The 15,621-nt window shown below is 45.8% G+C and overlaps 1 protein-coding gene across 1 annotated transcript in view; it reads left to right on the top strand.

Moving 5' to 3' along the window:
* Positions 1-15,621, top strand: part of MRAS (muscle RAS oncogene homolog) — a 55,811-nt gene that overhangs the window by 16,511 nt on the left and 23,679 nt on the right. The window contains exon 2 of the mRNA XM_008588722.1: positions 7,321-7,531. Within this exon, the coding sequence (XP_008586944.1) occupies positions 7,339-7,531 (193 nt within the window). The 5' untranslated portion in view covers positions 7,321-7,338. The remainder of the gene's footprint in view (positions 1-7,320; positions 7,532-15,621) is intronic.

The following is a 15,621-nucleotide window of genomic DNA, read 5'->3' on the forward strand; positions in this document are numbered from 1 at the left end:
CTGGGGATGGGAGGAGCAGCACCATGTCACATACTCGCCTCCAGACTGGGTGACGTTTAAGGTCCTTGACAGCATGAAATAACACACATGGTTGGATGGGTGGTTAAGTCCTAATAATGGAGTGATCTGAACGCACTGGTGGCCTCCTAGAGGAGTTGAGTGGCTCAGTGACAGTGCTGGCCTTGGATTAGTGAAGGTACAAAGCAAAGGGCTGGAGCAGAGTCTTGGGGGTGGTGGTGAAGCCTTAAGGTATGCCATGTGGCCCAGACCCCTAGCAGGGCCACATGCCATTCACACACAGCCTGCAGGTCAGCACCTCTGGGAAGCTGCCCATTTCTGGGAATTGTGCACAAGGAAAGGGCAGCTCCTGGAATGCATAGCCATTTCCTCCACAGGGGTGGGGTCACTCCCCCCAGTGTGTCCTCATCCCCCTAAGCTGGGCACACCCAGACACCATAGACATGTGATTAGCTTCTCGGGACTGATTCAGCTCAACGTGAATGAGAAGTCTATTCGCTCTCCCAAGAACTCCAGTAATAGTGAATGTGTCCTCCTCTTCCACCCTTATTTACCTAGAAGACTCACAGATCAACTGATGGGATTAGGAGGAATCTTTAAAATAATTAACATAGAAATAGAGAAGCAAAACACAGTGAACACCAAAGCTTCAATACAGTTGGCAGCATCTTTGAAAGAGGCTCTGGATTGGCCACTGCTCCAGCCTTTGAAAGTCTGTGGTCCCAAAGTCAGCCAGGGAAGTAGCCACAGGGATGGAGAGTGCCCTGTGGAGTAGTGAGTCATGATGACAGTTAAAGAAATGCTGTGTGATGCTGTAGCACTAGTTGAAAAAAGAATCGGAGGCAGTGTGGTATGACAGTTCTAAGCATGACCTTTGGTGTCTAACCAATCCACAGCGGACATCTATTGGGTGGTGGGGTTGTTACGGGATGCACTGCCTCCTGGGCTCCATTTGTTCTGGCCAGCACTATATGACACTGCTTTGCAAGTGGTGCTGGGCTAGGGTTGGGTGGGGTGCATGGAGAGGCAGGGAGCCCACGGACTCCTCGACAGCATCTACACCCAGAACCATTTCTTTCACGTGTGCAGCTTACTTGGAACAATGGGCACAGTGTTTTGGGGGCTATTCTTTTGGGAAACAAGCTCTGTAGAAGCCCTAGAACCTGGAACCTGGGGAGGAGGGGGCAGATTTGGTGAGAGATAATAACCACTGGGCACTGCTGTTTTGGGGGACTCCTGGGGCCCACTGCTATCCTGGGCATTTATATTTGTTACTGCAGTGGGTCATCCTGCAGCCCTGTACAGCATAGGTCCTCTTAGCATGGGCCATGGATGGGGCAGGGAAGTGGTCAATACCACTGGGGCCTACCAGGTTGGAGGGCCCAACTGCTTTGCATATAAATGCAAATATGCCCTTGTTGAAGGGCCTTCCAAGTGTTTTTCACTGGGGCTTTACACACTCTCAGGGTCCTATTTTTCTGCTTTATAAATGGGGAAACTGAGGCTCCAGGAAGTTAAGAAACTTGCCCCAGGTCACACAGCAGGTCCATAGTGGAACTCAGGCTGCCTGGCTTCAGAGTCAAGGCTGTTACTGACCCCCCAGGGTGCCCCAGTGAGAACTGCTGGGGCTTTGCATGAGACTGTTCACAGGAGGTCTCGGACCCACCCACCACACTTTGAAAATTGCTGGATGAAAAGGTTATGCTGGGTCATCAGTCCACACAGCCAGCCACTTCCTAAGGGTATGAGCTGGCCCCTTTCAGGATGGGCATCGCCCCCTGCTTCTTGGCACAAAGGAGGACTGGGTGGGCGAAAGTCTGCGTTGCGGTAGGTCAAGCAGCCACTCGGTGAGTAGTCACTGTGTTGGGCCCTGCCTTGTCCTGTGAGAGGCAAGGAAATGAGAACAGGCTTCTGTCCTCGAGGAGCTTACGATCTGCTTGGGGAGGCAAACTGGCCGCTGGAAACAACTTGAAACCATGCGAGATGGTGCTGACTGTGGGGAAAGAAAGGGAGCAAAAGACAGACAACAACCACGAAAGCTTATTTCCCAGTTTAAAGATGCCTAAGGTTTTCATATCCATGTTATTAAGGTTGTTGAGGAAGCAGTTTTGCCTTTTGGGAAGAAGTTTCCAGTATGAGCAATGGTTTGGGTTGCTGAGCAGCCTGTGGACTGGGCGGGGCCCTGGGAGCAGTGGTTGCCGTGGGAACCAGCTCAGCCGCCTCCACTGCCAAGTGGCTGCTGTTCCAAAAGTTGGTTTCTGCGTAGAGGGGGCTGCCTGGAACCTCAGAGCCATTTCCCATGGAGACAATGCTCTAAATGACGGTGACGTCCCACGCAGGTCTGTTTGATCTGGCTGTAGCAGAGCTGAGATGGCAGTGGGGCTTGTAAAGTTGGGGAGAAGGAGGCTGGGAGTCTCGGTGCCTCAGAGCAGCAGAACCGTGTATGTCTGTGTCTGTGTGTGCGCGCACGCTCTCACTCTTGGGAACAAAGCAAGCGAGGCAAGAGTGAGCCTTTGGCACCTTCTCTGAGCTGGGCAGGCCTCATACATTTTTATTTCATGCTTAGAGCAATCCTGCAAAATGTGATTCTCTAACCAGCCCCATGTTACAAATAAGGTATTGCGGCTGTGAAAGGTAACTTGCCCAAGGTCACTGGATGGGTCAGTAGGAGAGTATCTAGTGTAGAAAACGAGAGGGCAAATTTTAAGGAAAACCCCAAGTCTGCTTTATGCCACCTTCTCACCTCAGATGGGTATATCCATAATCCCCCAAAATAAAGAACCAACATTCTAGACTGATCTCTAAGGTGCCTTTTATTTATTTTATTTTATTTTTTTGTCTTTTTTCGTGACCGGTAACGGGATCGCAACCCTCAGTGTCGCGCCTGCACCGCAACCGGCAACGGAATCGCAACCCTCGGAATCGCAACCCTCGGTGTCGCGCCCGCACCACGCTCAACCAGTGAGCGGACCGGTCTCTATGTGGGATCCGAACCCTCGGTGGGAGCGCCACTGCGCTCCCAAGCGCCACACTCTACCGAGTGCGCCACTGGGCCGGCCCTCTCAGGTGCCTTTTAGTTGAGAAGGCTGGAAAGGAGAGAGGTGCTGTGAATGTAAGTGCTGTGATCCTTAACCACGGCCAGCCAACCTTTTTCCTGTGGTGGCTTTCGTCATAGCCTGAATGTCTTTTTTAAAAATATTTTTCTGCACTACACAAGACTACCTTATTTTATAGGAGTGTGGTACATGCCTCTTGGCATCTTGATTACCCTCCTCATTTCCAAAGACATTATTTGGTCAGGGTTGGGGTTTTTTGGTGGGAAAACATGCCCATCAGGAGAAGATGCGGCCTAGAGCCTAGAGGGTCTCACGCCCTTGCAACCTCTTCTTTCTTCCGGGGCTCACAATTGCTTCCAGAAGGGTCCTATCTGTGTGACTCGTCGACTTCTTGGTAGAGGGAAAGACAGTCCCAGCCCCTCGCTGAGAGAGTTGCCCCTTAGCCCTTCACATGGTGGGGGACAGCTCTGTGGTTAGTAGATTGTCTGTAGTTCACAAACACCACTTGTTGAGCCTCTGATTCATTCAGCAAATGTCCCCTGTGTGCCCAGTCCTGTGTCAGGCTCTGGGGGGACAGAGAGGAACAATTTGCAGTCCCTGCCCTTTTGTGTACAGTAAACGTGTGTACAATTCCAAGCATGACATGCCTCTGCCCCCGGAACCACAGGCTTGAAGCATGGGGTGGACACAGGGCCTCCTTTGGGAAGCGACTCCTGGGCCTGGGCCTGGGCCTGACCCACAGAGAGGTGTGTGCTCTCCCGGGGGTTCTGGTGTGTGCAGAGGATGCAGTGTGACCACGGGGCACCGTGGGAGAATGCAGAGCTGGTCAGGGGTGAGAGTAGAGTGCGAGGGCTGTGGCACCGGTACGGCCGGAGTCAGCAGTGGCAGCTGGTGACAGACCTTGGCTGTCCAGTGAAGGAGCCTGAGGACTCGACTCCTCAGCTGTGGGCAGCACTGAAAGGCCTCTCACCACAGGGGACCCAGGCTGACTTTTGTGTCAAGCATGTCATCTAGCCCTGTCCATGGAGTCAGAGTCAGAAGGAAGCCCCAAGTGGGAAGGGAACCCTGACCTGGCTTCCTGTGGCCTCCAGGGATCCAGCCCCTGAGTGCAGGGCACCACGACAGGGAGGAGCCTTCCACCGATGCTTCGTGCCAGCTGCTTTGGCAAGTAGAGGGCATTTTTTATCAAGTCCCCAGGTGATTCTGCTGTGGGTGGTCTGAGCTCTTACTCAAAGGTTTGATTCACATCCTCTGTCATATTTACTAGTGGGTTTCTTGTTTTCTTTTGAGAAGAAAATCAAGAGGAATGGTTTGACTTCCTGATATGTCCCTGCCCACTCAGTATTTTTTATTCATGTCGCTGCCAGCAGAGAATGGAAGCTTTGGAAACAGACTGTTTCACTAGCAACCACGTTTCACCCCTAGCCCAGCATCACTGTCCACCCAGGCCGGGACAGCAGCTGTCAGTGAGGGGCAGTGCGGAGCTGCCCTGAGTGACAAGCGAGGGTGGGACCTGGCCCTTCCCCAGTGCTCCCCATTCTGTCACCCTCCACCTCCCTTCTGGAGCACCGTCAGCTGTGGCAGAGCTCAGTTCACGGAAGCCTTAGCTCAGCCCCATCTGTGCAGGGAGATGCTGGAACCAGGTTCTGGGGCTACAGCTTAAATCCCCACTTGAATGAGAGGAAATCAAACATTTTCAGGTGGCTTGAACATTTTATTTTGTGGGGAACATGTTAATACTGTTTGGCTTTTCCAGTATACAAATATAATCCATGCCTGTTGTAGAAAATTGAAACATTGAGAAAAGGAAAGTGCCCTGAAACCTGCCTCAGAGACAACCGCCTGCCAAACCTGGCGCTGCCTGGATCCACACCTGGATATGCAGATTCACAGATGGGGGCCTTCCTGCAAGTGGGGTCACCTGTACTTGCTGATTTGCAGCCCGGTTGTTTTTTCCCACACATAATATAAACCTTCTCTAGGTTAGTGAATATCATCCTTTTAAATAGCTATATTGTATTCTATTGTATAGATAAACTTTAAGTTTTTTCTCCCAACATTTATTTCCATTTTTCCCCATTCTTAACGTCTTTGTACACTTCTCTGATTACCACCTTAAAATACATTCTCCCATGTGGTAGAGCTATGGGAGAGCGTATGTCTGTTTCAGCTTTGATGTATTTATGTAGGCGTACTCTCAGCCCGGCCTGGACAGATTTGCACTCTCACTGCCTGTGCAAGCCTGTACTTCCCCTACACTTCACGGAAGTCCTAAATGTCAACATCAGGCTTCAGTAACTGTGAAGGATTCTGCAATGACTCTTGCCTGCAGCCCATGCAAATCAGCGTGGCCACATAACCCACATTTGTGTCTAACACCCTTTCTGTCAAAATCTAGAATTGGAGGCTCTTTTAGAGCTGAAAATAACTATAAAAGTCACTTAATCCAGCCCTTCAATCTGATAGATTAGGAAACAATAGCTCAGAGAGGTCAGTGGCCTTCCCACACCACAGCGGAGCACGCAGGACACCCAGTCCACCGTCCTCCTGGCCACGCTGCTGCCCACCTCTCTCTGAGACCCTGTTTCCCTGCCGCACGCACACCACACCTTTCCCTCTTGCAACTCGCACAGGGATTCTTCCCTTTCTTCTACACAGAAGTAGATCAATCTTTCACTCCCTTGGTTCAGGGTCAATTTTATTGCTAACCCAGGGATGTCCTGTGGTACAGCTTCTCTCTGGCAGGGTCTGCAGCCAGCACTTGGACCCCTGGCCACAGCCCCCAAATTGTTCTTTGGATGACCCCCCACCCCACCCAGTGTTTAACATTTGGTGTTGTCAACCTCCCTCCTGGAAACTATTGGCTTCCATGCTTATGACAGACCCTGGTTTCCCTCCTGTTTTTCTGAGGGCTCCTTCCATGCACCCTGCCTGCCTCTCTTCCTGTCACTTTGTCACACTGTTTTCTTTTTTTTTTTTTTTTTTCCTTTTTTTTGTCTTTTTTCGTGTCCGGCAATGGATCGCAACCCTCAGTGTCGCGCCCGTACCAGACCGGGACCGGCAACGGGATCACAACCCTCGGTGTTGCGCCCGCACCTCGCTCAGCCAGTGAGCGGGAACCGGTCTGTATGTGGGATCCGAACCCTCAGCGGGAGCGCCGCCACGCTCCCAAGTGGCGCACTGTAGCAGTGCGCCACCGGGCCGGCCCCCATGTCACACTGTTTTCAAAGGTTACTCTTCACTTCTCTGCAGTCACCTCTCCACCAGCCGTCCTTATCTGTTAAGGCCCATTACTTTTTAAAATCCTGGTCCTGCATTTTCATCCGCTTCCTGATCTCCTTAGCTGAGGGCTTCTCAGCCTGGCACTATTGACATTTTAGGATGGATAATTCTTTGTTGTGGGGACTGCCCTGTGCATTGTTGGATGTTTAATGGCATCCCTGGCCTCTGCCGACTACACCAGTAGCACCCCCTCGGATCTGACAGCCAAAAATATCTCCAGACGTTGCAAATATCCCTGGGGAGCAGAATCGCTTCTGGTTGAGAACCACTGCCTTCGCTGGACTCCGCATCATCAAAACAAAACTTCCACCTGCTCCTCCTTCCCTTTCTCCTCCCCAACTAAAACAGGGTAGACCAGATCCCCTAAGATTCCAGGTTGACTTTGTGCATGATAGAGGGCAAGGAGACAGAGGGAAAGGAGACAGAATCACAGAATTCAGAGAGTTGGAAGGGACCTCAGAGTCCCTGAGCTCAGGAGTGTTGAGCAGTATGGCCCCCTTTCTCTCTACGGTTAGACACAACCTTAAATCCCTCTCAACATTGCATCCCAGTTGATGAGATGATGTGAAAGGCAAACTTTCATGCCATCCCTGCTCAGATCAACATCCTCGTGTTTACCTGTACAGGTACAGAGCAGAGTTTAGTGGTCCAAAAGCTTCTTTGATGTGGCTTTTGGCTGTACTTGTTAAAGAAGACAGGTGGTAATTGTGTCCCCAAGACGAGGCCTGACATATAGTTGGTGTTCAATAAATGATGTTTGAATAAATCATTTTAACAGTGATTGTCTCTGGGTGGTGGAGCCAGGGGTAATACTTTTATTTTATTTTGCATTCCTTCATTCTCAAGACTTTCTATAATTGGGAATATTTATTACTTTATAATAAGATTGGAAAACCCATGAATATTTTTCCCTAAGTTAAAAGAAAAAGGCCCCTGCCTTATTCCACATGTCTTGCCTCCCCAGGTGTGACCTACCAGAAACATGGCAACCAGCGCTGTCCCCAGTGACAATCTCCCCACGTACAAGCTGGTGGTGGTGGGGGATGGGGGTGTGGGCAAGAGTGCCCTCACCATCCAGTTTTTCCAGAAGATCTTTGTGCCTGACTACGACCCCACCATCGAAGACTCCTACCTGAAACATACAGAGATTGACAATCAGTGGGCCATCTTGGACGGTGAGACCTGGGTGGCAGCCCTGCATGAGGGTGGGACATTAGATGGGAGGGTCAGGGAAATTTGACAGACTTAAGTGGGGCAAGATGGTTTCCTTCATGTTGCTGTTATGGGATGGTTGGTATAAGGCCATGTATAGTTTCCAGGGTGCATTCTGAACAGGGAAGGACTTCACAGAGGGCTTGAAAAGCTTTGTGGAAACCAAAATGTGTATTCAACAAAGAGGAAAGGCTAGAATCATGCCAGCTTGGTGAAGTCATGTTTGTTATTTCTTGCTGATCAGAATCTCTGATTAACAGCTACACATGTCTCCAGCTAATAAAAAAGGGAAAAACAAATATTTCTTAATAAGCATAGTTTATTTGGTAATTGTTCTTTGCGGGGGAACATCTTGCATCTGACACCGTATTTCTAGTTTAGTGTAAATTAGTCTAGATTAGTAGTTCTAAGTGTGGTAGTCAGGCCAGAGGCAGCAGCATCACCAGAGAACCTATTAGAAATTCTCAGGCCCCTACTGATTCAGAAATTATGAAGGGGGAAGGCAGCAACCTGTTTTAGCACCCCTTCTGGGCGATGCTAAAGTCAGAGAATCAGTGCTGTAGATTCTTAGTGATTATTACTTTCTATTGCCTGAGTCTCTCTCTTAAACAATGACCCATTAATCTTAGAATGTCGGTCAAGGAGGAGAGCTTTGAAAATCATTGGGATACAAGTCTTCTATCAGATATGTGATTAGCAGATATTTTCTTCCAGTCCATGGCTTGTTTTTCCTTTTCTTAACAGTGTCTTTAAAAGACCAGAGTTTTTCATTTTGATGAAGTCCTCTTTATCAGTTTGCTCTTGTATGGACTGTGCTTTTGATGTTGTGTCTAAGAAATCTTTGCCTAGCCCAAAGTCACAAAGGTTTTTTCCTGTTCTTCTAGAAGTTTAATAGTTTTAAGTTTTGCATTTTGGTTTATGATCTACCCTCAGTTAATTTTTGTTTTGTTTTGTTTTTTATTTTATTTTATTTTATTTTATCAATGTACAATGTAGTTCATTTTCGTGTCCCGTTACCAATTCCTCCCTCCTCCCTCCCTCTCCCTAATTTTTGTATATGGTTTGGGATATAGAATGAAGTTTATTTTTCTGTATATGGATATGCAGCTATTCCACTGGAATTATTTGTTGAAAAGATCGTCCTTTTCCCAGTGAATTGCTTTGTACCTTTGGTGAAAATCAGCTGTCCATATATTCTGTTTCTTTGATCTATCTGTCTTTCTTAACACTAATACCACACTCTCTTGATAGCTGTAGCTTTATAAGTCTTGAAATCAGGTAACCTTCAACTTTGTTCTTTTTCAAAGTTGTTTTGACTAATGTAGATCCTGGGTATTTCCATTTGATTTTTAGAATCAGTTAAATTCTAAAATTCTAGATTTTGATTTGGATTGTGTTGAAACTGTAAATCAATTTGAGGAGAATTGACATCTTAACCATGTTGAGCCTTCCAACCCATGAACATGGTATCTCTGTCCATTTATTTTGGTCTTTACTTTTTCTCATCAATTTTCGGTAGTTTTGAGTGCATAGGTCTTTTACATATTTTTTCAGATTTATACCTACATCTGTATTGATGTTATTGTAAATGATTTTTTTTTTTAATTTCAGTTTTCAAGTGTCTTGTTCTTGAAATTAAAAGGGAAGCTTCCAGTCTTTCAGCATTAAGTATGATGTTAGCTATAGGTTTTTTTGGAGATTCCTTTCAATTCCTAGTTTGCTGAGAGTTTTTATCAGGAATGGATGTTAGATTTTGTCAAATGCCTTTTCTTTGTCTACTGAGATAATCATATATGGTTTTTCTTTTTTAGTTTGTTGATGTGGTGAATTACATTGATTTTTTCTAATGTTAAATCAACATTGCATCCCTGGGATAAACCCCACTTGGTGATGATGTATTATCCTTTAATATACTGTTAGCTTTGATGTGCTAAAATTTTGCTTAGAATTTTTATGTCTATGATCTTGAGGGATATTGGTCTGCAGTTTTCTTGTAATGTCTTTGTCTGATTTTGGTATCAGAGTAGTGCTGGCCTTATAGAATGAGGTGGGAAGTATCCCCTTTTCTTCAGTTTTCTGGAAGAGTTTAATAATAACGTTGTTATTATTTCTTCCTTAAATGTTTAGTAGAATTCACCAACAAGGCCATTTGGGCCTGGAGTTTTCTTTGTAGGAAGGTTTTTAACTACAAATTAAATTTCTTCAATAGATATGGCTATTTATCTCTATTCTTTAGTGAGCTTTGGTAGTTTATGTCTTTTAAAAGGTTGTTCAGTTCATCAAAGTTATCAAATTTATTGGAATAAAGTTGTTTATAATATTTCCTTATTATCTTTTAATATCTATAGGATCTGTAGTGGTATCACGTCTCTTGTTCCTAATATTGGTAGTTTGTGGCTTCTCTTTTTTTCCTGATCAGGCTGTAGAGACTTTTCAATGTCATTGATTTTTCTCAAGGAACCAACTTTTGGATCCATTGATTTTCTCATGTGGTTCCATTGATTTTTCACTCTTACCTTTATTATTTCTTTTTGTCTGCTGACTTTGGATTTAATTTCTCTTCTTGGTCTAATTTTTTAAAGTCATTGATTTGAGACATGTCTTCTTTTCTAAAATCACTCTTATCTTTATTATTTCTTCTTGTCTGCTGACTTTGGATTTAATTTTCTCTTCTTGGTCTAATTTTTTAAAGTCATTGATTTGAGACATGTCTTCTTTTCTAAAATATTCTTTTGGTGTTATAAATTCCCCCTAACTACTCCTTTAGCTGCATCCCATGAATTTTAATATATTGTGTTTTCATTTTCATTAAGTTCAAAATACTTTCTAATTTCCTTTTTGATTTTTTTCTTTGACTCATAGGTTATTTAGAAGAATATTTTTTAGTTTTCAAGTATTTAGGAATTTTCCAGAGATCTTTCTGTTTCTGGTCTCTATTTTAATTCCATTGTGTTAGAGAACACAAGCAGTCTTCAAAAAGTTCATGGAAAGATTTGTATTATCTTTTAATTCTGTTTTTCCGTGAACTTTTTGAAGTACCCTCGTATACAGTGTATTATTTGAATTCTTTAAAACTTACCGAGGCTTGTTTTATTGTCCAGAACATGATCTGTCTTGGTAAATCTTCCATGTGCACGTGAAAAGAAAGTGTCTTCTGCTGTTTTTGGGTGGAGTGTTCTATGAAAGTCAAGTAGATCAAGTTGGTTGATAGTGTTGTGTAAGTTTTCTCTCTCTTTATTGATTTTCTGTCTATTTGTTATGCCAATTACTGAAAGAGGGATGTTGAAGTTTAGAGTATAATTGTGGGCTTGCCTATTTTTTCCTTTCAGTTCTCTCAGGTTTTCTGCATATATTTTAACACTCTGTTATTAAGTGCATGGGACTGATCAGGTGCATAAACTGTTATCAGTTTAGGACTGATACATCCTTCTGAGGAAGTGGCCCTTTGATTGTTATCAAACGACTTTCTTTATGCCTGGGTTTCCCCTCCTTGTACTGCAGCCTGGAAACTCTCTCAAGGCAATAAGGTGGTCACTCATAGACACCCTCTCTGATTTTGTATCCCACCTCTCAAGGGTCACTGTCCTTAGTTGGCTGATGTCTGGTGTCTTGAAAACCATTGTTTCCTATATTTTGTCTGCTTTTTAGTTCCTCAGATGAGAAAGTAAACCTGATCCCTATTACTCTATCTTGGCTAGAAGCAGAACAACTTTGTGAATATACTAAAAAACTCAGAAATATATACTTCAAAGGGGTGAATATTATGGTTTCTGAATTATATCTCAATGGAAATAGCACTATCCTTCAGGGTCTTATCTGCAGCCCTGGGACTCTGAACAATGCCACAGGTACCAAGCACAGTCCCACCTCAGGGACTTTGCATTTTGTGTTCTCTTTGCCTAGAATGTTCTTCCTGCAAAAATACTCACTTCACTTAGGTCTCAGCTCAAATGTCACTTTATCTAGGAGGTCTTACCTGACCAAACCATCTGTTTAGTGTCCACCCACCCCTGTCATTTCGATCCCCCTGCCCAACTCTGTTTTTCTTTATCCTAACTTTTCACTGTTGAACATATTACATACTTATTTGTTTGAGTTTTTGTCCCTCCTCACTAAAATATAAATCTATGAGAGCAGAGACCTTATTTTGTTTGCTGAGTATCCCTAGCATCTAGAATACTGCTTGGCTCAGAGTAGGTCCTCGGTAAACATTTGTGGAATGAATATATGAATAAATGAATCCTGAACAATATACGTGCAGTCACAGGTTTGCTGTTCTAGCTATATTATTTACATTTTTCTAACTCACATTAAAATAAATATATATATATATATAACTATTAAATGTAAAACCTTATATTTATGCAGTTTCTAAAGTCACTTCATGCATCACCCATTGGAATATATACACTGCATTTTGGGATATATTGAGTTAAATGTAAACAAGTTTCTTTATTGCAGGACTTATAAGAACCTTTAATATACAAACATATATTGGAAGTCTATTCATAGGATATATTGTCCTTAGGATTTCTCAAAGAGACCATTTTTTGCACATCATTCTGGGCTACGTTCCACAGAAAATATTCTGAAAAACATTTCATAATGCACGTAAGAAAGTAACACTGTCCCTGGTAACATAGTTTGAGCTCATTCAGTGTTGTTTCTCTCTTACAGCCATATAAACTTCTCTAACTTTTTTCTAAGTAACTTTGGACATTAGATTAGTTTCTGAGAGAAAAATAAAGTTTTATTTATCATCCTCAAGGGTGATTTCTAGAAAGATTTTGTGGTAACCTTTATAGCCGTAGCAGCAGGGAGAGGGGAAACATGGGTGCACATTGCTTCATAAGCATGTATTTGCCGAGGCTCTAATCCTGCACCAGAGTCAGCCCTGGTTTAGGGCGTTGCCCACCTAGGCCTTCCTCAGGAGCAGATACCAGATTCCCAGGTTAGCTCACTTCCCTGCTCTACTCAATAGGTCTTCTATTAAGAAAAGGAAGGCTAACTGTTAATTAGTATGGCATTTAAAAAGCTGCCCCGCATTTTGGGAACTTTAATCAAAGGCTGGTTGAATTTAGGTTTCAGTGTGACTCCGAACCTTTCTGGGGCTGAACTCTGGGGAGGTGTGCAGCCCTGGGGTGCCCAGGACTCTCGCTGCCCCCGAAAGCCCTGAGGTCCTGCTTTCCTGGAGGCCTCCCTGTCCTGGGGGAGGTGCCAGGCCTGGGGATGCCTGCGGTCGCCTCCTACCCCAGTGAACTCTGAGTGCTGTGAACTCTGCGGTTTCTCTTCTTCTGGACTCAGAAAGAGTAAACGCAAGGCCAGATGCTGAGGAGGAGGAGGAGGGTAATTATGATGACAGTGATGTTTATCTGGCAATTTCTGTGTGGAAGGCGCGTGCTTAGCAGGTCGCATAGGCTCTTCTAATCCTTACAGACACTGTGTGGTAGCTACTGTTGTTATCTCCATTTTGTACAGGAAGGAAATAAAGCACAGAGTTTCACATGACAGCAGTGGTTCAACTCTCCTTCGAGTCCTACACATTGTCAGTCTGCTTGGGTAGGGAATCCTCTCCCACGTGACCCAGCTGATCCCTGTGTCCCTGGAGATGGGAGATGAAATCCCCGGGAGAAGGGGGTGTGGCTGGATTGTCAGGATCACCAGACACGTCACCTGCCCTTCCTACTCCTTGCCCAAGGTCCTTCAAAGGGCCAGGTGCTCCAGTTCCGATCTGAATCTCACATCAGAGATTTGTCAGCTTTTAGGGAAACCTTCTCGGTGGTTTCCACACTGAGGATTCTCACAGGCTTCCCGCTTCCTTACGAACCTGTTTCTTGTTTCCTTTCAAGAGGCCACATTGCCCGTGTCCTCCCAGAACCTAAGAGGCAGGGCACAGCCAGCTCCCCCGTGCCTGTGGGACCCCAGGCTTTGGAACAGGCCTGCTCCGAGTTCTTCCATCATCAAGGGCCCAACTCTGGGAACGTCTCTTCCTCTCCTTCTGGCCCCCACCCCTCGGCCCCGGGGTTTTCAGCTCCACTGTCTCCATGCTCCCCGGCCCCCTCTTCCGGTCTCTGTGGACCCCACGTCGCCCTGGCTTTCCGCTGCGTGACTCCCCTCACCCCAGTTCTCTCGCTTCATGAATCAGGAAGCCCTGAGCCTTAGGCAGAGTCTTGGAGTTTTGTATTTGATTTTTTTTTATTGCGGTAAAATGTATATAACATAAAATTTACCATCATAATCATTTTCAAGTATACAGTTCAGTGGCATAAAGTACGTTCACATTGTTCTGCAACTCTCCCCACTGTCCATCTCCAGAACTTTCTCCTCTTTCCCAAGTGAAACTCTGTACATTAAACACTAACTCTGCGTCCTCCCCTCCCCCGGTTCCTAGGAACCACCGTTCCTCTTTGTCTCTATGAGTTTGGTTACTCTACATACCTCATTATAAGTGCTGTGATAAGTGGAATCTTACAATATTGGTCCTTTTGTGACCAGCTTGTTTTACTTAGCATAATATCTTCAAGATTCATCCATTCTGTAGCATGAGTCTGAATGTACTATCTTTTTTAAGCTGAATAATATTCCACTGCATGTATGCACCACATCTTGACGATCTATCCATCTGTTGGGGACGTGGGCTGCTTCCACCTTTTGGCTCTTGTGAATAATGCTGCTATGAACGTGGGTGTGCTAATAATGTCTGATGGGTATTTCTTTTGTCTTAGAGTTGTTGTGTGCCTGTTTTTCCTGCTGGGTTAGGGCTGGAAGGTGCTAAACTCTGTGGTGTCAACTTCCTCACTCCACAGCTGAGGAACCAGAGGTGCAGACGGAGGAGTGACTGGCCTAGGGTCAGACCTCACTAGCAGCAGAGCCAGGCCTAGAGTGTCCTGACTGCCAAGCAGATCCTCCGCCATGTCATGCTGTCTTCTGCTTTGGTCCAAGCCTTGGGCCTCTAGTTTAGGATGCTAACCAAATCCTCTGCCCACTTACAACAGGGGCAGTTTCTGGGCCTCCTTGCCCCGCCCTCCCCCTTATGGTTCCCAGCCTCACCCTCTGCGCAGTTAGCCTCTGGAAGCTTGCATCTTTCTCCCATCAATGGAGAACAGCAGTGGCCCTGAATCTCAGGACACCCCTTCCCACCTAGGGGCTCTTTGGCCAGCTCTGCAGCCTTCTACCCCCCATCTCCCCAGCAAGGGCTCAGTCTTTGCAAAGAGTAAAAGCCTGGCTCTTCTCCTATACCCTCAGAAGCCGGGACATTTCCACCCTGGCTTCTGCCCAAACCTCAGACACAAGTGCTGTTGTCTTCTCTGAGGGGCTTAGACCTGGCTTTTCCTGGAACATTCGGATCCGCATTCTTTCTGGGGACAGGGAGGAGAGAAGGACATTGGAAGGACAGCAAGAGGAAAAGGAATATTTATTGAGGGTTTTTTTCTCAGTCAGGGGCTTTACCCAGTGGGCTCCTATGCTCAAAGTGGGCACTTCCTCACGGGTCCCAACCAAGAATGGGGTGCAGCAGAGCTGGCCTGTCCCTCCACCAGTCCTCCGAATTCCCTGTCTGCCGTGATGTGGGAGGAATTTTCCTCTTTCCCTTTATGAGGGAGCATGGCCGCTGGCCTGATATTATGAAATCCAGCCCTGCAGGCCCTTGCCTGACCCTTTATCCTGGCTGCACAGCCACGCTGCTTGACTGCTTCCAGTAACTTGGTGCCCAGGGCGGTGCTTGCTGGTAGAAAGCCCTTCCTTACATTGAGGCCGGATCTCCTTTGTTTCTGTTGCTCCTTCTGCCCTCAGGGCAATGGTAGCAGTTCTACTGACCAGACTTTTCTTGAAGGCCAGACCCCATGCTGTGGGCTTTACAAGATTGCTTTATTTCATCCTTGTAATAATTCTGCTAAATTGAGATTAGTGAGATAAATTGAGATTAGTAAAGTGTGATTAGATCACTTCACAGGTGAGCACAGCTGCTCTGCAGCCAGCATATACCAGCACTGCTGTACTAGTTGATAAAATAGTGACAGACTCTGTACCACTGCACAATTGCTGCTGCTGCTGC

Source organism: Galeopterus variegatus, unplaced genomic scaffold (genome assembly GCF_000696425.1).
Source record: "Galeopterus variegatus unplaced genomic scaffold, G_variegatus-3.0.2 Scaffold4992, whole genome shotgun sequence".
Classification (NCBI taxonomy): Eukaryota; Metazoa; Chordata; class Mammalia; order Dermoptera; family Cynocephalidae; genus Galeopterus; species Galeopterus variegatus.